General features: G+C 36.4%; 1 protein-coding gene across 6 annotated transcripts in view; it reads left to right on the top strand.

Moving 5' to 3' along the window:
• STK33 (serine/threonine kinase 33) overlaps positions 1-23,094 on the top strand; it is a 213,532-nt gene that overhangs the window by 188,331 nt on the left and 2,107 nt on the right. For 5 of the 6 annotated variants that reach the window (XR_012423415.1, XM_065528598.2, XM_065528600.2 and 2 more), the window contains one exon: positions 9,552-9,749. The exons of the other annotated variant lie outside the window; for it this stretch is intronic. Coding sequence is in view for 4 of the 5 variants with exons in the window: in XM_065528598.2 (XP_065384670.1) it covers positions 9,552-9,749 (198 nt within the window). In the remaining variant the exon portion in view is untranslated. The remainder of the gene's footprint in view (positions 1-9,551; positions 9,750-23,094) is intronic. 6 annotated transcript variants of the gene reach the window in all.

Consider the following 23,094-nt stretch of genomic DNA (forward strand, 5'->3'; position numbering starts at 1 on the left):
AAATCCATACATGTACATATGTATGTGTATGTATATAATTTTTTCCAGTCTATTGCTTACCTTTTCAGTTTCTTAATGATGTCTTTTGATGAACAGTTTTTAACTTTGATGAAATTCAATTTATCATTTTTTCTTTTATGCTTGGCATATGGCATATGCAAATCAATAAATGTGATATAGCACATAAACACAATTAAGAACAAAAAACATGATCATCTCAATAGACGCAGAAAAAGCATTTAATAAACTTCAGCATCCCTTCATAATAAAAATTCTGAACAAATTAGGCATAAAAGGAACATACCTCAAAATAATACAAGGAATATGTGACAAACCCACAGTCAACATCATATTGAATGGGGAGAAATTGAAAGCATTCCCTGTAAGAACTGGAACAAGGCAAGGTTGCCCACTTGCACCACTCCTGTTCAACATAGTACTCAAGCCGTAGCCAAAGCAATCAGGCAAAAGAAAGAAAGAAAAGGCATCCAATTTGGGAAAGAGAAAGTCAGATTATTTCTGTTCACTGATGATATGGTCTTGTATCTAGAAAAACCTCAAGACTCCACAAAAAAATCCTCTTAAATTTGATAAACGAGTTCAGTAAAGTTTAAGAATACAAAATAAATGTACAAAATTAGTAGCGTTTCTGTACATCAGTAACAGTCCAGCTGAAAACCAAATCAAGAAGGCAATACCATTTATAATAGCTACAAAAACATAAAACACCTAGGAATTAATTTAATCACAGAGGTGAAAGATCTCTAACAAGGAAAACTACAAGACACTGGGGAAAGAAATTATAGATGACACAAACCAGTGGAAAAAATCCTGTGCTCATGGTTTTGAAGAATAATATTGTTAAAATGACTATACTGCCCAAAGAAATCTACAGATTCAGTGCAATCCCTATCAAAGTACCACTGTCATTTTTCACAGAATTAAAATGCTCAACATCACTAATTATCAGAGAAATAGAAATTTAAACCACAATAAGACACTGTCTTACACCATTCAGAATGGGTATTATTAAAAAGACAAAAAATAAAAGATGTTGGTGAGGATATGGAGAAAAGGGAACTCATACACTGTTGGTGGGAAGAAAATTAGTACAACCTCTGTGGAAAAGAGTATGGATATTTCTCAAAGAACTAAAAATAGAACTAGCATTAAATCAAGCAGTCCCACCACTAAGTATCTACCCAAAGTAAAATAAGTCATTATATATTAATAAAAAGATACCTACACCCATATGTTCACCACGGCACTATTCACAGTAGCAGAGATATGGAATCAACCTAAGTGTTCATCAGTGGATGATTGGATAAAGAAAATGTGGCATATATACACAATGAAATACTAATCAGCCATAAAAAAGAATGAAACCATGTCTTTTGCAGCAATGTGGATAGAACTGGAGACCATTATCTTAGATGAAACAAGTTAGACACAAACAGATACTACATATTCTCACATATAAGTGGGAGCTAAATAATGTGTACACATAGACGTAGAGTGGAATGATAGACAATGGAGACTTGGAAGGGTGAGAGAGTAGAAGGGAGTGGGTGATAAGAAATTATTTAATAGGGACAATGTACATTATTTAGGTGATGGTTACATTAAAAGACCTCACTTCACCACTATGCAATGTATGCATGTAACAAAATTACACTTGTACTCTATAAATGTAAATAAATTTTAAAAAGGGCAGCAGGGTGGCTCACATCTGTAATCCCAGCACTTTGGGAGGCCTAAGCAGGAGAGTCACTTAAGCCCCAAAGTTCAAGACCAGCCTGGACAACATAACAAGACCCCATCTCTATAGTTAGAAAAAAAAATAGCCAGGTGTGGTGGTGGTGCACATGTAGACTATAGTCTCAGCTATTTGTGAGACTGAGGTGGGAGGATCATTTTAGCCCAGGAGATCGAGGCCACAGTGAACCATGATTGTGCCACTGCACTCTAGCCTGGGCAACAGAGCAAGAACAATTTCAATTATATATATATACACACACTTGAAATATGTATATAAAATATATGTTTATACAATTAAAAAACATGTAAGCATGATTTCTTAAAATACTTTTAAATATGATGTAATATAGGAGTAAATATTCATTTGTTTCCCTCTCAACAATGTCCAAGTGGTCTCAGCAATGTGATTTTGAGTGGAAAAAAGTAAGTCCCAAGGAATGAAACCCTTTTTATCAAGTTAAAACAACTAAAACAAAAAATATTCCTCCCCACTTTTTTTTTTTTCCAGACAGGGCCTTGCCCTGTTACCCAGGCTGGCATGCCCGCTTCAGCCTCTAACTCCTGGGCTCAAGCGATCCTTCTGCCTTAGCCTCCTGAGTATTTGAGATTACAGGCATGCACCATCATGTCCAGCTAATTAAAAAAAATATTTTTGTAAAGCAGGGGTATCCCTATATTGTCCAGGCTGATCTCAAACTCCTGAGCTCAAGTGATCCTCTGGCCTCATCCTCCCAAAGTGCTAGGATTACAAGCTTGAACCACCTCACCTGGTCAATATTCCTTTTTGAATACACATGGTTGTGATAAAATATATACATAAAATGAAAGCAAAGGAATGTTAATCACAAGATTTTGGATAGCAGTCACCTCAGGTGATAGGAGGCAGGAAGACAAGATGGAGGAAAACTAGGTGTATGGATGCAAGTTATTGTTTGTTTTCTAGTTTTCTTGTTTTGTAGTTGTGTGGTTTAGAATACACGAAGTGGAAGGCTCAGCTATACCTCTCACTAGAAATTCTTGGCAGGCAGTTGGAAATGCACTTCTGGAATAAGGGTAAATTCATTAATTTCTCAAACCATTTTCTCCTGAAGAATAGGAATATTAATACCAAAGCCTTATCTACCACATAGTTACTATACTTCTGGAAAAAAAAAATCACTGAGGTGATTTTGTTAGGAAAAACATGAAAGTGGTACACAGTTGACTGCTTTACTTATTATCGTGACATTCTGCTCCCTTGGACTCACTGAAACACTTCAGGACAGTTTGGTGATTTTATTGGGTGCTTTCAGTCCTCTTTGGGTATCTAAAACTTACATCATATCTTTTCTTGCTATAATTTACATTGATTATTAGTCATGTAAAGGTAAAAGGTAATATAGTCAAGGCTGGGCACAGTGGCTCACACCTGTAATCTCAGCACTTTGGGAGGCTGAGGCAGAGGGATCACTAGAATCCAGGAGTTCAACACCAGCTTGGGCAACATAGTGAGACTCCTCTACAACAACAAAAAATAATAATAAAATAAATTAAGGTAATAATTGAGATTATCCATGGTTAAGTGAGTAAACAAAATGGGAAAAATAACTTGCTTTCTCCTCCCATTCTCTCATTCCCTCTCACTAAAGATAACCATCATTAAGTCTTTTACGTATGCTTTAAAAAACATTCTGTATATTTTTATTAGATGCTTTACACAAATGGGTTCATATTATGCAACTATTTTCACTTAATATAGAGGGAAGATTTTCTTAAAAAAATAGAAAAACATTACATGCTTATGGATTGGAAGAAACAGTATCATTAAAATGACCATACTGCCCAAAGCAATTTACAGATTCACACTATTCCTATCAAATTACCAATGAAATTCTTCGCAGAACTAGAAAAATCTATTTTAAAGTTCATATGGAACCAAGAGAGAGCCCAAATAGCCAAAGCAATCCGAAGCAAAAAGAACAAAGCTGGAAGCATCATGCTACCCAACTTCAAACTATACTACAGGGCTACAGTAACCAAAACAACATGGTATGGGTACAAGAACAGACACATAGACCAATGGAACAGAATAGAGAGCCCAGAAATAAGGCCTCAGACCTGTGACCATCTGAACTTCAACAAAGCTGACAAAACCAAGCAATGGGGAAAGGACTTTCTATTCAATAAATGGTGCTGGGATAACTGGCTAGCCATATGCAGAAGATTGAAACTGGATCCCTTTCTTACACCATGTACAAAAATGAGGTCAAGGTGGATTAAATACTTAAATGTAAAACCCAAAACTATAAAAAACCCTGGAAGACAATCGAGGCAATACCATCCTGGACATAAGTACCAGCAAAGATTTCATGAGGAAGATGCCGAGAGCAATCACAACAAAAGCAAAAAAATGACGAGTGGGATTGAATTAAACTAAAGAGCTTCTGTATAGTACAAGAAACTATCAACAGAGGAAACAGCCCACAGAATGGGAGAAAATATTTGCAAACTATGCATCTGACAAAGGTCTAATATCCAGTGTCTAAAAGGAACTTAAATTCACAAGAAAAAAACAACCTCATTAAAAAGTGGGCAAAGGACATGAACAGACGCTTTTCAAGATTGGGCATATACGCAGTCAACAAGCATATGAAAAAAAGCTCAATATCACTGATCATTAGAGAAATTCAAATCAAGACCACAATGAGATACCAGCTCACACCAGTCAGAATGGCTATTACCAAAAAGTAAAAAAATAACAAATGCTGGTGAGGTTGTGGAGAAAAGGGAACACTTATACACTGTTGGTGGAGTGTAAATTATTAATAGTTCAACCATTGTGGGAAGCAGTGTAGCGATTCCTCAAAGAGCTAAAAACAGAACTGCCATTTATCTCAGCAATCCCATTACTGGGTATATACCCAGAGGAATATAAATCAGTCTTCCATAAACACATATGCACATGAATGTTCATTGCAGTGCTATTCACAATATCATAGACATGGAATCAGTCTAAATGCCTATAAATGACAGATTGGATAAAGAAAATGTGGTACATATACACCATGGAATTCTATGCAGCCATAAAAAAGAATAAGATCATGTCTTTTATGGGAACATGGCTGGAACTAGAGGCTGTTATCTTCAACAAACTAATGTGGGAACAGAAAACCAAATAGCACATGTTCTCACTTACAAGTGGGAGCTAAATGATGAGAACTCATGGATACAAAGAGGGGAACAACAGACACTGGGACTACTTGAGGTTGGGAGGAGGGAGAGGACTGGAAAAAAATAACTATTGGATAGTAGGCTTAGTAACTAGGTGACAAAATAATCTGTACAACAAACCCCAGTGACATGAGTTTACCTGTATAAGAAACCTGCTCATGTACCCATGAACCTAAAAACAGTTAAAAATTTTTTAAAAATTAAAAACCAACATTGTATTCCAAACTATAAATTATTTTGTAAATAGTCCCTGTGAATATTTAAATTGTTTCAGATCTTTTCTGTTACATCGTAGTACAACAGATGTTCTTGTAAATATGTGTTTGCATACTGTGCCAGTTTATATAAGATACATTTTTAACAGTGGAATTACTGGCCAGAGAGAATGTGCATTTTACATTTTGATCAATTATTGCTAATTTACCTTCTCATAAAAAGCAAGTAAGTGAGAGTGCTTGTTCCCCCACACCCTCACCCACACAGGGAATATCAAACTTAAATTTTTGTCTATCTATTAGGTGAAAATTGGCACCACATTGTTTTGACTTGGATTTTATTTTGTGAAGTTGGCCATTCTTTTATATGTTTTTAAATAAAGTGTTCCATTTTTCTATTGAAAAAATTTACTCCTAGGAACATTACAAAATAAACTATTCTAGCTCCTTGCAAAAACAGAGAATGGTGACTGCATGCTAAAGATCCAGAATGTTTCCTTTAGCTTTGCTGATTTGGGTTGATACCATCTCACCCCAGCTCATACATGTCATTCATTCATTTATTTTAAAGTGCTTATTAAGTATTTACTGTTTACAAAGCACTGATAGGCACTATCCCTTAAAAGGCAGCATTTTTTAGATGAGGAAATGTGATTGGGTCTCCATTATGGGCCTGTCTACTAAAGGATTAAATTCAAGTCTTAGTATTCAAGCAGTTCTTCTCTTGCCTGAGTTTCATTTTTCTAGTTGTTCAATACTAAGTGAATAGTCTCAACTATCTGTTGGTTAAGCAAGTGGAAATTTATCCAAAAGGCTGGGTCTCTACCTGTGATAGCTTCAGATGATCAAACTATTGCTACTGCTTTCTTGTCATTTGTTATTTTGTAATTGATGAGTTCAGTATTTGATCACCTAGATGCAGCCAGTAAAAGGAGTTCAGAGGTTAGTGTTCTGATGGTGAAGTGACATATACATCTACAGTGTCTGCCCTAACAGTTCTACCCCAGTTTTGTTTGGCTGCTTCATTTGTAATTTCTGTTGAACTAGAAGGCTCGTGATACATTGTTGTGGACCACTTATTATTGGTTAGTCCAAGTATGTGATACAATTTATCCTTCAACTGCTAGCAAGCAAGAAGTAGGTGGTATAGTAAGTTATCAGATAGACTCTAGACAACAGGGAAAGCCTGGACTCTATACCACCTAGTCCAGGCTTGGTATTGCAAGTGAGTATAGGAGGCAAAGAGCTAAAACTTTCCACATAGGAAATAGGATAACACTCTTATTCTGGATCCTTTGCTTTTCTCCACAGTCTCTATAGAATGAGAAACATTTATTTAAGTATGAAGACAGTCTCCTTTAGACATGTAGAATATCAGCTACCAAGCTCTTGGGTGTATGTGTATGTGAACCAGGCATTTGAAAGATTGCTAGAGATGCTGATTCAAAATAATATAGGCAATCCTTGCTTTGTACAGTAGTGTAGGACAGTAAAATGGCAGAACAGGTTGAAACTGAAAAAAAAAAAGATCTCAATAATCAATGTGAAAAGTTATGATTGTTTCATGCCCTTTACATTTTTGTCAAAATATTAGTACCTCTCTGTTAGTTATAAATATATAGGGAAATGAGACAAAAGTAAAGCTGATATTCATTTAGTACACTGTAATTTAGAATGTTAGAAATATTGAGAATTAAAGTGTCTTTTTAAATAAAATACTTAAAATTCATTTAAATAGTACTTACCTTCTTCTTACCACATAACTTATAAGACAGAGGGAGCATCTTTTTTGTGCCTTGGCAAATACTCTGTCGAATGGTGGTAGTGTCAGCATTCCCAGTCAGCGATTTCTTCTATTACTCCATTCATATTTTATTCGGTTTTCACTTTCAGCATATCACTTTTATTTTCTTTGCTGCACTTTCATCTTTGTTGGCTAATTCCCTGGGAGAAAAGGAAGCAACACAACTACACACTTTGCTGTCTGTGTGTGGACTGAATAGCAGATGCCCAGTGTCTGATCACCAATAGCCTTTGAGAGAAGTGACAAAATTGGTCACTGATCATGATATGCGTTTGTTTGCTTTGTGGACTGAAGAACTAGCAGTGCAGTTTGAACTTTATGGAGTTTTAGTTCATATACCATATTGACTGAAATTTAAACTCTGCTCTTGGGGGACTAATGCTGTTTAAGTAAATTATAACTGAAATTCAGGCATATCAGGACTGTGCAGAGCAAGAACTGCCTAAATAAATGAGCTGTCACATTATATTGGTTACATATGAGTTCTGTAGTAATTATAACTTTGTTGGACATGATGATTTTGCAATGAAGTCACTCTTTTTAAGGCCTCTTAGAGGTGATTTACAGAATGTAAATGTTTGCTTTGGTATCTACATCGAGGTAAGCTAGATTATGCTGTGATAACAAATGACATCCAAATCTCAGTGCTGTTAGTACCTTCCATGGCCAATTGACTCGGGGGAGAGGAGGAGGTTCTGTTTCACTTTGTCCTTACTCAGGAACCCAAGCTGAGGGAGACTCCATCTCTATGCTTCTGTAATTACCAGTTCAGGAATTGGAAACATGATTAATTGCATACTATCTCTTTAAGTTTTCACCCAGAAGTGATACATACAGTTTCCAGTCATGAATCACTGGCCAAAGTAAGGCACATGGTCACATCCCAAAGAGGATAGAGAAGTGAAATTCTACCATGAGCCTAGAAGGAAGAAATGTTGGGCAAGTAGCCTTAATCACTACCACAGTTTCCAAAGACTTAACCTGGGGAGAGCTTTTCAGGGAGGAGCCACTGGGGACTGGGATTGCAGACTTAGATGTGTCAAATTGTCAGTTTCTGCTAGTGAAAGAATCAAGTTGAGGCAAAGTTGTATGTACTTGCATTCTAGGAGTCTGGTCACTGATTTTATGAAAATTAAGTTAGAGGTCAGAATGAGGCCAAGAAGTTGTAAGAGAGGAGAGATGGATCATAGGGACCAAGCAGAGCCCTGGAGAGCAGAACCCCTTCAGATGAGTGCTCTGAGACAATCTACCATTCTACATGATTTCAGCTCTTTAATGGTTACTGTCGCTGAGCCACTGTCTGTTTTCACTTGAGTTGACTACATAATTGGGAGTTCTGGGATACCTGACAGAAATGAATCTTAAATTGAACCTTCGAGGAAATGTAGGCTCTTGCTATGGACTGGCAGGAAGAAATGGCAAGGGCATTCTAGGAGTAAGTAGGTAAGGGAGGAACAAGTGCAAAACCAGCGTGAGATGTAATGGGATGCTATGAACATGGTAGGAGTACTGAGCTTCTTAAAACAAGGGAACAGAGAAGAACCACAGGGAATTAATTGCATAGTGATCCTCATTTAGTTATTAGCATTCCACATTTAGTGTTTGTCTATGTCTTTAGCCACAAATACATTAAACTCAACAAGTCCTCAACAGTGTATTCAGATAGGTACCCTTAAAATACCCTGTCTCATGGTTTTCTATGTCACTGATGCTAAACATTTCAATACATCCATATACCAGAGTAATTTAGAATCACTTCATAGCTGTGCCCACACCTGAACTTCTCATTTTAATCTAAATGTGATCCATTTTTTTGGTCTAAATTTTTTCTAACAATATGAGGTAAGAACAAAAATATTTAAGACACACCTAATCAAGCAGGAGCTATTTGAGCTTGCATTCATGTATTTCTCAGCACATTACATAGGGTATTCTATTTTGGAAAATACGGTTAATATAAAATGGTCAATTTTGGTATGTATCATCATATGCTGGGATAAGAACACTGTGCCAAGTCAGTTATAATCAAATGACCACATTATATTTAAATCTTCCAGACAGGTAAGGGATTTCAAATTAAGTACCTATATTCTTAGACATAGTGCTTGACTAGTTGACTGAATTTAGATTTTTTTTTTCCCTAGATATTTGGATGTTGTATAGACTTCTCCTTAGCACTGGACCCACTGGCCTTTGGCCAACCTCTTTAGTTCTTTCAACCTCCCTCTCAATTTTCTAAGAACAGCACTATAGGGGGTATTTGGGTTCCAGGAAATTGCCCTGTGTAGTGTTCTTTGCACAAGCATGCTGCATTGTTCTTTCAAGCCTGAATATTTCCCCTCTTAACTTGGACCTGTTACAAGTGATATCATGCAACGGGTGTGAGCCATGTCAGTACAGGGAGTGGACTCCAGTGGTCATCAGAAGTTTTCATATTTATTCAGCATTATAATATTTTCCATGTGACTGTTACTGAATTTGGGAAACTATCTCGCTAAATGATGTAGGTATCATCTCAATTATCTAAGCTGTTTATAACACCAAAAATTGATTGTCAATATTAGGGCAATAAACTTTCTTCTGTGAGACCAACCAATGTATTAGAGATGATGAAAGAATGGAAAAATAACCCAGAAAGTGATGAGGAAAACACAACAGAAGAGAAGAGTAATCCGTCCACTGAAGAAAAGTTGAAAAGTTACCAACTCTGGGGAAATGTCCGTGATGCCAATTACACTTCAGATGACGAGGAGGAAAAACAGGTAGGAAGAATCATTGCTGCATTTCTCCAAAGTGTAAACCCTCACTACACCTGGAACATTTTTTTGCAAATCTGTCTTTTTGTGGTTAGTTTGTAACAAAGGTCGAGCATTATATAGCAAGTAAAGTTCTTTCTGCTTTATAAGGCTAGCACGATTTAGTGATGTGGCCTACATGTTTATTTTAAGGTTGATGATTATGTAGGGCAGGTGTCTGCAAACTTTTTCTATAAGGGAACAAATAGTAAATATTTTAGGCTTTGTGAGCCATAGTAGTCTCTGTCACAACTACTCATCTCTGACATTGTAGTGTGAAAACAGCCATAGACCACAAATGAATGAGTGTGGCCATGTTCCAACTCAACTATTTTTTCCCCCAAAACAGATGGCATGCCAAATTTGGCCCAAGGATCAAAATTAATAATTTTTGTACTCTACCAGACAATTTGGAATGGGTCTATGTATTACATAGAAAATGATCATTATTACATTATTCAGTTATTTTTGTCTGAATTTATGGTAACAAAAACTTTTTATATAGGTTTATTATTTTACCTTATTAGTTCTGAATACAGTTTTATTCTTTTTCATGAATAGAATTGAATAACATTTTGATTGGTTCTAGATTGTGGTCTGTTAGCTGGATATCCTGACAAAGTTTACCCAAAGCTCCCCTTCCCTGCTTTCTTGTTTGTTTCTGCATTTGCAGAATATTTCTCTGTATGTGTTTGTTCTCCTTCCTGTCTTGAAATCTAATTAACATATCTTAACTATTATTTAATAATTGAGCATCCTGCCAGCAGGGGCTGTGTTCACCTCAGGGTAGCCAGACTTCTCGTGAGGAGTCGCTGGTTTCTGATTCTGTGATGCCTAGAATTAGGCAGAGTGCAGAGAGGGACTGCCAGGGTAAATCCTGGACCAGACTCAGGGAGGTGCAGCATCGCTGGCCTACACCCCTCCCTGCCAAGAATCCTCTCAGTAACTTACAGAAAGGGACATGGTAGCATGATCTATTCATTGATTTTTATTTAGTGGTTGAGAACTTCATTACTTTATAGCAAATGTTTAGATAATAAGTATAGCATAATGATTTAGGTATTTTGAGATGATAATATTTTTACCATAATGTAGACATAAGCTGATTGAATTCTTTTTCCTCTCTAGTGTGTTAACAACTCCTGCGATGCTTAGCTCTTGTATTTTATATTCTCCTTAAAAATAATATCATAAAATTCCATGTTTGCATTTCTCATTGAACATAGTTTGAAGATTTTTGTTGACTGACTTGGCATTTTATACACATATTCATTCATATGCACACACCTACTTACACATATACATGTATACACGTATACTCACATATTCTTACACATATATATGTACATCTACATATACTCACATATGTATGATTATACACACGTTTTGTGGCCTTGAGTTGTATTTATCACTGCATCTAACATAAAATATGCTTGTGAACCAAATGTCTTCCATTTCCTTTTCCATTGCCGTGTCACACTTTTCCCCTCCCACTCTTCCAGCCGCCCCTGCAAGTCACAAATTAATGAAACTTACTATGTGAATCAACTAGGGAACAGAAGAGTTGGAATTTGAATTGTTTGTGGATGCTAGAACTATACCAGTGGGTTGAAATTTCAAGAATACAGAGATGGTGAGAATATTGGTTGATATTTTAGGAATGTAGGTTTCATCAACAGGAAAAATTTTTCCATAGTCAGAATTCACCAGCAATGGAAAAAGGCTGGGCCATGGATAACAAACCTTCCACCTCCCCATCATTGGAAGTATTCAAGCAGACTCTGGAAGGCTACTTGTTATAAATGCCATAACAGGAATTCTTGCAAGGTGGGTAGAGCTTGTCCTCCCTTGATGTCCTGTAAGGAACTTTCCCATGCTTAGATTTGGGAATTTCTCAAAAGCCAGGGTAATCACACCTTTCAAAAAAATGGCAGAGCTCTTGGAAAACTAGCAGAGAGAATAAGTGAGGATGTGTTAAAAACAAAAACAAAAGTAAAAGCACTTGAACTCAGCACTTTCCTCCTTCCCTAAATAATGGTCCCTTGGTTCCAAATGCCTTGGACATTATGGGAAAATGCAGTCTGCATCTCCTCTTTGTTAATATTTGGATTAAGATATCACACTACACTTGTTTCAGATTTGTTTTCAGATAGTTGGCACTTGGCAATGTCCTTTTGTTCATTTCCACCTTTGTTTGGTTATGGTATTCTGAGGACAGTAATGTTCTCTTATGTATATCTTGTTTCTCACATGCTGAGGACATCTAGATAATGTTTTGTGCTGTCGGTAATCCTCTGAATTCCCTAAGACAAAGCCTTTATCAGCTTTACTGGATAGACTCGACTTTCACTCCTGCAATAGCATTTGCTCATCTTCTGATGAGACACTTGGCAGACCACTGCTTATTGCAGTAGTGTGCCTTTTAACATTAGGTCCTTAACGATTCCTGATAAATGCTATCATGCTTTCATTGTTCATAAGCTCAGAAAACAATTGGAGAGAAATGAATGTCCATAATTAAAGTGTACCTTCCCATAACCATGGAGGAAGGGACTGGAATCTCTAGATGCAATACAAGTATATTTGCATTATGGAATTCTTGCTTTGTAATGGAGAAGCCTCCTAATTGTAAAATTGTTTAACACAGTCTTGAATGAATTTGTTTAATGAAAATAGAAGATTTTCAGGCCAGGCGCGGTGGCTCACACCTGTAATCCCAGCACTTTGGGAGGCCCAGATGGGTGGATCATCTGAAATCAGTAGTTTGAGACCAGCCTGGACAACATGGCGAAACCCTGTCTCTACTAAAAATACAAAAATTAGCTGGGCATGGTGGCACTCGCTTATAGTCCCAACTACTCAGGAGGCTGAGGCAGGAGAATCGCTTGAACCCAGGAGGCAGAGGTTGCAGTGAGCCGAGATCATGCCGCTACACTCCAGCCTGGGCGACGGAATGAGACTCTGTCTCAAAAAAAAAAAAAAAAAAAAAAAAAAAAGAAAGAAAAGAAAATAGATTTTTGTCATTTTCTTTTGTGATAATTTTTCCTTGACTGAAAACCTAGTTGTTACAGTATTGTAGGAGATAGTACATGTAGCAGTTGCTTTATCTAGGCTAGAAAGTAGAAAGGTATGGTGGTTTAGAAACGTTGAAAAATTATTTTGAGAAATGATATGTGTTCATAAAACATTTTTTCAAAGACAAGAAATATTGACATTTAAATAACATTGAAATTTAATACTTTGGTATGTTGATAATGTTTCTGTGAGGAAAAACTTAAGTTTTCATGATATTTTAGTGAGTAGGATAAAAATTTTCTTTTCCTGAAAATTGCATTTTAGCTTTCTGAGTCCATGAGAACTGACTGTCATATGAAAATGTGATGGTACTTGCACAATTGTGGCATACTTCCATATCCCAGTATTGAAGCGTTGCAATGTGGCATATGTGCCCAAGCACAGCCCTTAAAATATTGTAATAGTTAAAAGTACAACTTCGGATCTAGGCTGCCTGGATTCAGATTCTGGCTTCACCACTTACAAGCTTTATGGTGTTCAGCAAGTCTCTAGGCCTCCATTTTCTCATCTATAAAATAGGGATAATAGTCTCACCAACTAAGGGCTAGGTGAAATCATGCATGTAACACTCTTGGCACATGGTAAGTACTTATTAATGTTAGCCATTAATACTTTCATTATTACTGAAAATGTATATAGAATATTACTAAAATTGCATATGTTTTCCTGGTTGTATCAAGGCTCCTTTGGGTATAAGTGTGGGAATAAACTAGTAAACAAACCAAGACATTTCATTTTCAAAAGTGATAATGTGCTGCTTCTAACCTCAGTTTGCTCTCTGAGTTTGGTGAGTTTCCTAGGGTACTGTGGTAGATTGGATTCTTGTTTCCAATTAATTATTCCTTTCCTATAAATAATTTGTACATGCATATTCTTTGCCATGTGACTTTGCAGTTCTCTCTACTAGAACTGTTGAAGGCTATTTTCTCACCCTACTAATGTTGGTTTTGGCTGTGATTCTGGCTGATGGAATGTTAAAAGGGTGTAATGTAAGCAGAACCTTAGAGGTGTTTGCATGATTTAGCTTGCTCTCTTCGATTTCTGTCACCTGCCATGAGAAGAGCATGCCTGCAGAAAGCCACAGGTCCTGGAATTGTGGAGATTTGTGGAACAGATCTGAATTCAGTCTAATACCTGAAGTTTAGCCTACCACAACCAAACTCTGCAATTAATTGAGAAAAATAAATACTTGCTGTTACAAGATACTGAGATTTTTGCAGTTGTTTGTTGTGTGGTTGTGCAGAAAAGAGTTAACATAGGTGGCCTAAACTGCTATCCTTCAAAAGACCTATTTATTTGCAAGTTGACCCTTGGCTCATTTCTGGGAACTTAGCTAATTGTGTCTAAACTATTTGTGCAAACAATATGGTTTATGCTGAATACCTACTTTCCTTCTGGGAATCTGGGATTTGGGTAGGTGCTAGGCAGAGGCTGCCTGAGTGACCATGGGTGCTGAGTCTCCAATGGGCTTCCATAGTTGGCAACATTTCACACATGCTGTCACAACTAATTGCAGGCAGAATTAAGCACATCCTCTGCAACTGCCCTGGGAGAAGACACTTGGAAGCTTGCTCGTGGTTTCTCTTGGATTTAGCCTGAAGTGCCTTTTCCTTTTGCTGGTTGGGTTTTGCATCCTTGCACTGTAATAAGTCATAGCCATGAGTACAAATATAAGTGTCAAGTCCTGTGAATCCTCCCAGTGACTTGTCGAACCTGGGGGTGATTGTGGGGACCTCTCAAACATAGTTGAATAACTACTGCAATAGTAGACTAATACAGGTACAAATAACTAATTGTGCTAACATTAATCTTGACCTGTTATTTGATCTAATGCTGCTTGCAATGCGAGTTGCTGGCCTGGATTCATAGGCTCCCATAAACAATGCTTTTGTTCTAAAGGAATATTTTGTCCCTACTTCTACTCCCACACAAGAGCTTTTTGTATAAGGCTTAGGTTTTACCACAGGCTTAACCAGATTCCCATTGTTGCAAAGATGTATTAGTGAATCCTTTAAATCACTTCCCTTTCTTCCCAAGCCTGACTTTTGCTTAGCTCCCCTTAGGGCCTATAGCTGTTTGGCTATGCTATGCATATCCTTTCTCTATGGAGAACCAACCCATTGTGTTGGGTTATAACAAGTATTGCTTCAATTCCAAATGTATTAATTTGGGCCCATTTATCTCTTACCCTACCTTTATGCGATAAGTGTTACATGTATTACACCTACATAATTATAAACCCCACAAAATAGTGATATAATTTTTGCTTTAAATTGTCATGTATGTTTTCAAGAAATTAAGAGAAAACATTTCTTGTATTTATCCAGATAGTTATCATTTCTGATACTCTCCTTTTTTCTTAACTTTTGATCATTTTTTTGATGAAGTATCTGTGGAAGTTTGAAATGTTCGTTGCTTATATGTATTGTGTCACTTTTCTCTGGATGCTTTCAAGGTTATCTCTTTATCTTTGATTTTCAGCAGTTTAACAATGCTATTGCTAAGCATGTTCTTCTTCACATTTATCCTGCTTGGCGTTTGCTGAGCTCCATGAATCTGTAAATTTGTACCTTTAGCCACATTTTGGAAGTTTTGTCATCTTTTCCTTTATTTTCTGAGACTCCAATTACTCATATATTAGTCAGTTTGATATCATTCTATAGATTCCTGAGACACTATCCATTTTTTAATCTTTTTTTCTATTCTTTACATTGGATGCTTTCTGTTGATCTATCTTCAGGCTTACTGGCTCTTAATGACTTAATGCCAATACATTGAGAAGTTTATATGAAATGGTCAAATTTCTTTTAAAAGTACAAAAACAGTTACACAAAAATAGAAAATCTGAATCATTCTGTATTTATTTTTAAAATCATATCTGTAATAAGGAACTTTCCTAAAAAGAAAACTTTATTCCCAAATGATTTCACTGTCTAATTCTTCTAAATATTTAAAGAAGAAATAAGAGAAAACTTACACATAAACTCTTGAGAATATTTCTCAACTCATTTATAAGGCATGTTTGCCTTACAAATAATGATACTTAAAAATGACAAGGATGTTACAAGAAAATTGTTAGCCAATATCTCTCATAAATTATAGTCATAAAAATTTCAAGCGATATTAGCAAACTGAATCTAGAAATATATAAAAGAATAGCATATCATAATTAAGTGTTTGCAGTATATTCCAGGAGTGCAGGTTTGGATTAACATCCAAAAATCAACCAACATAATTCACTATATATAGATAAAGGAGAAAGCTATATAATCATCTCAATGATTTTGGGAAAAGCATTTGATAAAATTCAACACTAAAACATGAGAAAATCCTCAGCAGACTAGGAATAAAAGGGAACTTCTTTTACATAATAAGAGATTTTACCAAAAAATCCAAGCAATTAGTATCATTCTTAATGGCAAAATATTGAGTGTTTTCATGCTAAAGTTAGGGGAAAGGCAAGGATGTTCTCTCTCACTAGTTTTCTTTAATATTGTACAAAAGGTTCTAGCTGATACAGCAAGGCAATTAAAAGAAATAAAATTATATATATTGTAAAGGAAGAATAAAACTGTCTGTACTTGCAGATGACATGTTTATATACATAGAAAATCCCAAGGAATCTACAAAAAGTGAATTAAAGAGGTTGCTGGATGCAAGATCTGTATATAAAAATTGTATTGTTATATATTAGCAATGAACAATTGGGAAATAAAATTTTAAAATACTAATTGCCACAACACATAAAACAGTGAAAAAACTAACAAAATATATGCAAAATATTTATACCAAAACCATGAAATGTTGTTGAGCAAAATTGAAAAAGACTGAAATAGATGGAGAGATATACCATGTTTATGGTTTAGAATATTTGGTACTATTAAGATGTCAGTTCTCCCCAAATTAACTTACACGTTGAAACCAATCCCAGTTGAAATCTAGAACACTTGCTTTTTTGTTATAAATTGACGAGATGATTCTAAAATTTATTTGGAGATACATAAAACCTGAAACAGACAAAATAACCTAAAAAGAACAAAGTTGCAAGACTTACATGACTTGATTTCAACATTTACTACATAGATACAGTAATTAATGCAATGTGGTGTTGATGTAAGGATAAACAAATAGATGAGTAGAACAAAATTGGGAGTCTAGAAATAGACCCATGTTTATACAGTCAGTTGATTTTTGACAGCGATTTCAAAGCAATTCGAAGGGGTAAATGACAGTCTTTTTAATAAATAATGCTAGAACAATAGTAGATATATGTGAGGGAAAATGAAATTTGACCCCCTAGCTAAAACTGTACACAAAAATTAGTTTGAGAAGGGTAGAACTAAAACTAAAAGCAAAACTATAAAGCTTCTAGGATAAAACATAAGGGACTATCTTCCATCCAGCAGATAGTCAAAGATTCTTAGAACACAGACACAGAAAGCACTTTTAAAAACTGGTAAAATGGTTCCTAAAAATAAAACACATTTGCTCATCAAAAGCTTGTTAAAAAATAAGCAAGCCACAGACAGGGAGAAAATGTTTGCAATAAATATATATGACAGAGGACTTGTATGCAGAATATATAAACAACTTCTATAGCGCAATAAGGCAATTCATGTTTTAAAATAATCAGTAGACTTGAACAGACACTTCACATAGGAAGATATACAAGTAGTCAATAAGCATATGAAAAGATGCTAAACATCATTAGTCATCAGGAAAATGGAAATTAAGGCCACCGCAGGCTATCACTACATACTTTCTAGAATGGCCAACATTTAAAACTAACAAGTCCAGATACTGGCAAGGATATGGAACAACTGGAATTTCCCCGCCTTGCTGGTGGGAATGCAGAATGGTACTATTCTTTCAGAATATAGTTTGGCATTTACTTTTTGTGTGTGTGTGTGTGATGGAGTCTTGCTCTGTCACCCAGGCTGGAGTGCAGTGGCACAATCTCGGCTCACTGCAACCTCTGCCTCCTGGGTTCAAGCAGTTCTCCTGCCTCAACCTCCTGAGTAGCTGGGACTATAGGCGTGCCACCACACCCAGCTAATTTTTTGTATTTTTAGTAAAGATGGAGTTTCACCATGTTAGTCAGGATGGTCTTGATCTCCTGACCTTGTGACCTGCCCACCTTGGCCTCCCAAAGTGCTGGGATTATAGGCATGAGCCACTGTGCCCGGCTGGCATTTACTTTTAAGGTTAAGCATTCACTTACCATTTATCCAGCAATCCCAAGTTCACAAAAAGATTTGTAATGTATGTTTGTAGCAGCTCTGTATATAAGCTGCCCCAAACTGGAAACAACCGAAATATCTATTAACAGAAGAGTGAGTAAACAAATTGTGGTATATCCATACAATGGAGTACTACTTGGCAAGAAAAAAGAAATGAGTTACTATTACATGGATGAATCTCAAAAACCTACATTTCAATGGCATGAGAATATACAAATATCTGAATAAAAATTCAATTAAAACTGTTAAGCAGAAGAACTCAGATACAAGAGTACATAATGCATTCTTTTTCATGTATATGAAGTTTAGAAAAGGCAAAACTAATTTATGTTGAAAAAAGCAGAATAGTTGTGGCCCCCAGCAGAAGGTTGACTGGGTTGTGGCAAGAGAGAACTTTCTTGGTAATTGTTCTATTTATTGATTGTGGTGTTTGTTATACAGGCCTATGTGTTTGTCAAAACTCATCAAACTGTACACTTCAGATATGTTATTCTACTGTATATAGATTATACCTCAGTTACAAAGAAAAGAAACATATTTATATTTTTTTGTAATTTGCAAGTTAGATTTCATTTCTGTTGACTCCACACAAGACCCAGATCTTTATACAAGTAACCTTAGAAGTCTATATGTTTGGAAGTCAATTTTTCTTCTCCCTTAGCTTTTCTTTCCTTTCCTTCTTCTGAAAACCATAGGGATGTGAGAGGTCAGTAGCCATTACACACAAAACTATAGCAGAAAACTTATATCAGAATTTTGTCATTTGGACCTTGTGCAGGCCTATAATTTGAATGTGTGACTCTAGAAATTGTTGCTATGGTGATAAACCACTTTACTTAAATAGCATGTATTTTACTCAAAATTCAGAGAAATGCTAACAGTTTCTAGTAATCATGCACTGGTATTAACTGGCAGGGATATGCCTAGAGCTTACAGGTTTTGCATCCATTATCACCAGACAAGTTCATCAGGTTAAAGCCATGCCAGTTAATAATGAAATATGTATAGTTAGTCCAATTTTCTTTTTTTTTTTTTTTTTTTTTGAGACGGAGTCTCGCTCTGTCACCCAGGCTGGAGTGCAGTGGCGCGATCTCGGCTCACTGCAAGCTCCGCCTCCCGGGTTCACGCCATTCTCCTGCCTCAGCCTCCCGAGTAGCTGGGACTACAGGCGCCCACAACCGCGCCCGGCTAATTTTTTGTATTTTTAGTAGAGACGGGGTTTCACCGTGGTCTCGATCTCCTGACCTTGTGATCCGCCTGCCTCGGCCTCCCAAACTGCTGGGATTACAGGCGTGAGCCACCGCGCCCGGCAGTTAGTCCAATTTTCTTGTTACATATCTCCCCTTGCACACATGGAGCCCCCTTTTCAAGATTAATAATATGAGCTAGAGAAATTAGGCCAAGGGTACTGAATTACAAAAAGGTGAAACTGGAGGAATGCTTGTAAGGTCATCTTTTCCATCATTCTGCCTCTAATAGAACTGACTGTTCTTCAACTGTCCCAAATGGTAAGAATTTGCCAGAGATGAAGAACAATTGAAATGCTGCTTGAGGCAGCCCTTGATGTAACCGTCCTGACTGACTGCAGCACTCAGAGATGCTGTCCACCTCCACAGTGCTGAAATATGCCTCCTTCTTCATTTTATAGATTTTGATTATATATAGCCTCTCATTCTTTATCTTTTAGATTGAAGAGCACTCTTAAAAAGAAACCTTCATTCCTTAATCATATTAGTAGCCTGTCTGTAAACATTCTCTGGTCCCTTTGTATCTGTTCAAGCTGGTTGCAGTGTTTCAGGTACGAATTCATCATGATTTTATAAAAGGATAGAAATTTGTTTCTTTGATTTCTAAAATGCTTTCTGATGATAGCTAGGTTTTTCTGACTAGTGTGCCATGGTACATTAGACCAGTATCTTCAAAGAACAGCCTATAGTGACTTTTAGGTCTTCTCTTGGATTGGTAAATATATGCCCAACAGTCTCATAATGATCATTTAGAATCTTTCCCCTAAGAACTAAGTATTGAAATTCTTCTGTTATCTTTCTCCCCCTTTGTACAATCTTATGGGAGCTCCTCACCTTCTATTTGCTTTTCCTGACCTGGAAGATCTTATAGCCTTGGCAATTTCATTTTTCATTTCTCTGTTCTATTACTTACAAAACTATAAAATTGCATCAGTGACAGCATAGATCCCTGAGGAATCCCACCAGCTATGAGAGAAGAAAAGGAGAAACGCAAAACTTAGATAACCTATAACCCAACAAAATAAATCACTGAAAAATTAAGATTTGTTCATGTTTCTAGATAAAGCTTGGAAGCTGGAATTTGCCTTGCCCACTCCAGGAACTAAGAGGCTTGGCTCTTTGTGAAGAAAACTATGGCCTGGCCTGGAGGTCACCATGGTGGCCATTGTGCATTCGTGTTCCGTTAGCATCAGAGGAATGGTTTCAATGAAGGATATTTGAGGGGAGTCTCAGACTCTTCTAGAAAAACTATTAGGATACTGCTTCCTAAACAATGGCATCCTAAACTTCATGCAACTGGAATTTAGTAAAGATAAATGGTAAGGCACACATACACATACAGTATTTTATAAGACAAACCCATATACACAGAAGCATAAACATTTGCATATTGAGATCATCCTGGCCAACATAGTGAAACCCTGCCTCTACTAAAAATACAAAAATTAGCTGGGCATGGTGGCGCGTGCCTGTGAGTCCAGCTATCGGGAGACTGAGGTAGGAGAATCACTTGAACCCGGGAGGTGGAGGTTGCAGTGAGCCGAGATTGTATCATTGCCCTCCAGCTTGGGCGACAAGAGCAAAACTCCATCTCAAAAAAATATATATATATTTGCATAAAGGCAAGTAGATTTGAATTGATGTTACCAGGTTGTGAAGGAGCAAATACTGTGATTTGTTTCAGTGCAGCCAGCATTAAGCTGATTTTGGAGCTCAATTAAAATATGGATGACTGTATTAGTTTTAACATGTATTAAAACCAAATTGACAAAGAAATAAGAAAACAGGCACTCTTATATGCTACTGGTAAGATTATACCTCAGTACAACTGCAGTGGAAGGCAACATGATGATATCTTTCAAAATTACAAATCCATGTACCATTTATCCGAAGAATTTCTCTTCTAAAATATATATCCTGTAGAAGAACTTACGAATGTGCAAAGTGTCATGTGCAAAATGTGCTTGCAAAAGATTGGAAACAAACCTGAGTGTTCATTGTAAAGGGACTGGTTAAACAAATTATGGTACTTCTAAACAAGAGAATATTGCATAGCCAAAAAAGAGAATGAGGACTTTTTCTTTCTATGAATTGACATGGAATGATCTTCAAGATAATCATTAGTTGAAAAAAGTCAAGGTGTAAGAGTGTTTATAGTTGGCTACTATTTGTATGAAAGATGGGAAGAAAGCATGTCAATAGATGAGTGTATTTGTCTGTTCTCATACTGCTAATAAAGACATACTGGATAATTTATAAAGAAAAAGAGGTTTAATGGACTCATAGTTCCACCTGGCTGGGGAGGCCTCACAATCATGGTGGAAGGCAAAGGGGGAGCAAAGATACGCTTTACGTGGCAGCAGGCAAGAGAATGTGTGCAGGGGAACTGCCGTTTGTAAAACCATCAGATCTCATGAGACTTATTCACTATCATGAGAACAGCACAGGAAAAACCTGCCCCTGTGATTCAGTTACCTCCCACTGGGTCCCTCCCACAACACCAGATTATGGGAGCTACAATTCAAGTAAGACTTGGGTGGGGACACAGCCAAACCATATCAATGAATTAGATTGAACCATAGGAAACTGCCATTATTAGACTGTTTTTGACCTGCAACCAATGGAAATGATAGTGGAATGACAACCATATCCATTTGGTTCCACCTAATATTTGCTTGAAGATGCATAAAATCTCTCTGAAAGTGTACACTATAAATTGACAGTATTGGTTGTCTTTGGGGGGCAGAGCTTAGTTAACTATGGGGTAAAGAGGAGATTTTGAACATTGTGAATATTAAATCATGGGGATGTACTATCTGTTTAAGAAATAAATAACTAAACTTACAAAAAAATCAATGTGGCTGAGGAAAATCATTTTCTTATCTTACTACAAAATGAAACAGAAATATCATATTTCTACACCAAAGCAACTAAACATTGTTTAGTTTTCTTTTTCCTTCCACTTTGCCAGAAGACTTTAATAATGATCTTAAGATATTATATCCAAGAAGAAAATACCAGCATCTATAGAGTTTTTGGGAAAAAGAAAAAAATTATCATCAATAATTCTGTTCACAGAGACTGTTTCTGAGTGTTTCTTCAGGAGTGACTGCAACTCCTGAAACTACTGTAATGACTCAACTACATTAACAAATGGAGCAGTGAAGAAGAATGGAACCCTTAAGCCAGATAAGAATTTAAGTACATTAAAGGAAAATGAATCTTTATTCCTGCTCGATAGAATGTTAGTTGTAGTGGACATGTTGAAAACTACTTCCTCAACAACTTGGATGATAACTCAAAATCCAAGTAGAAATGTCAAAAGAGAGAAAGTTACACTTAGATTCACCTTTTAATAGGATTTGTATGTAAAGGTAATTAAATTTTATGAATTGAAATTTTCAGGATAGGGTGTATATCTTTTAGAGACCAGCAGTGTACTAAACAAAGCAACTTGTTCTCAGCCAGATGCTCTAACATCAGGGGTGTTGTATCCTCACCTTATCACTGAACATAAGGAGTTCTCAATAAAGATACAACCTATGTGAAGGAATACTAAAGAATTTTAAATATTTTCTACCTCTTAAAAGAATACACAGAAGCAACCCAGAGGTTTTCTTGGGGGAGAAAAAGAACTAGAGAAAGTGACCTTTTGACATTTCAAATTTTATGCAAATTAAAATTTTAAGGTGCAAAATGATTTTTAAGTATTACCTGCTCAAGAATTAGCATATGCTGGTTATAAAATCA

This window comes from Macaca fascicularis, chromosome 14 (assembly GCF_037993035.2).
Source record: "Macaca fascicularis isolate 582-1 chromosome 14, T2T-MFA8v1.1".
NCBI lineage: Eukaryota > Metazoa > Chordata > Mammalia > Primates > Cercopithecidae > Macaca > Macaca fascicularis.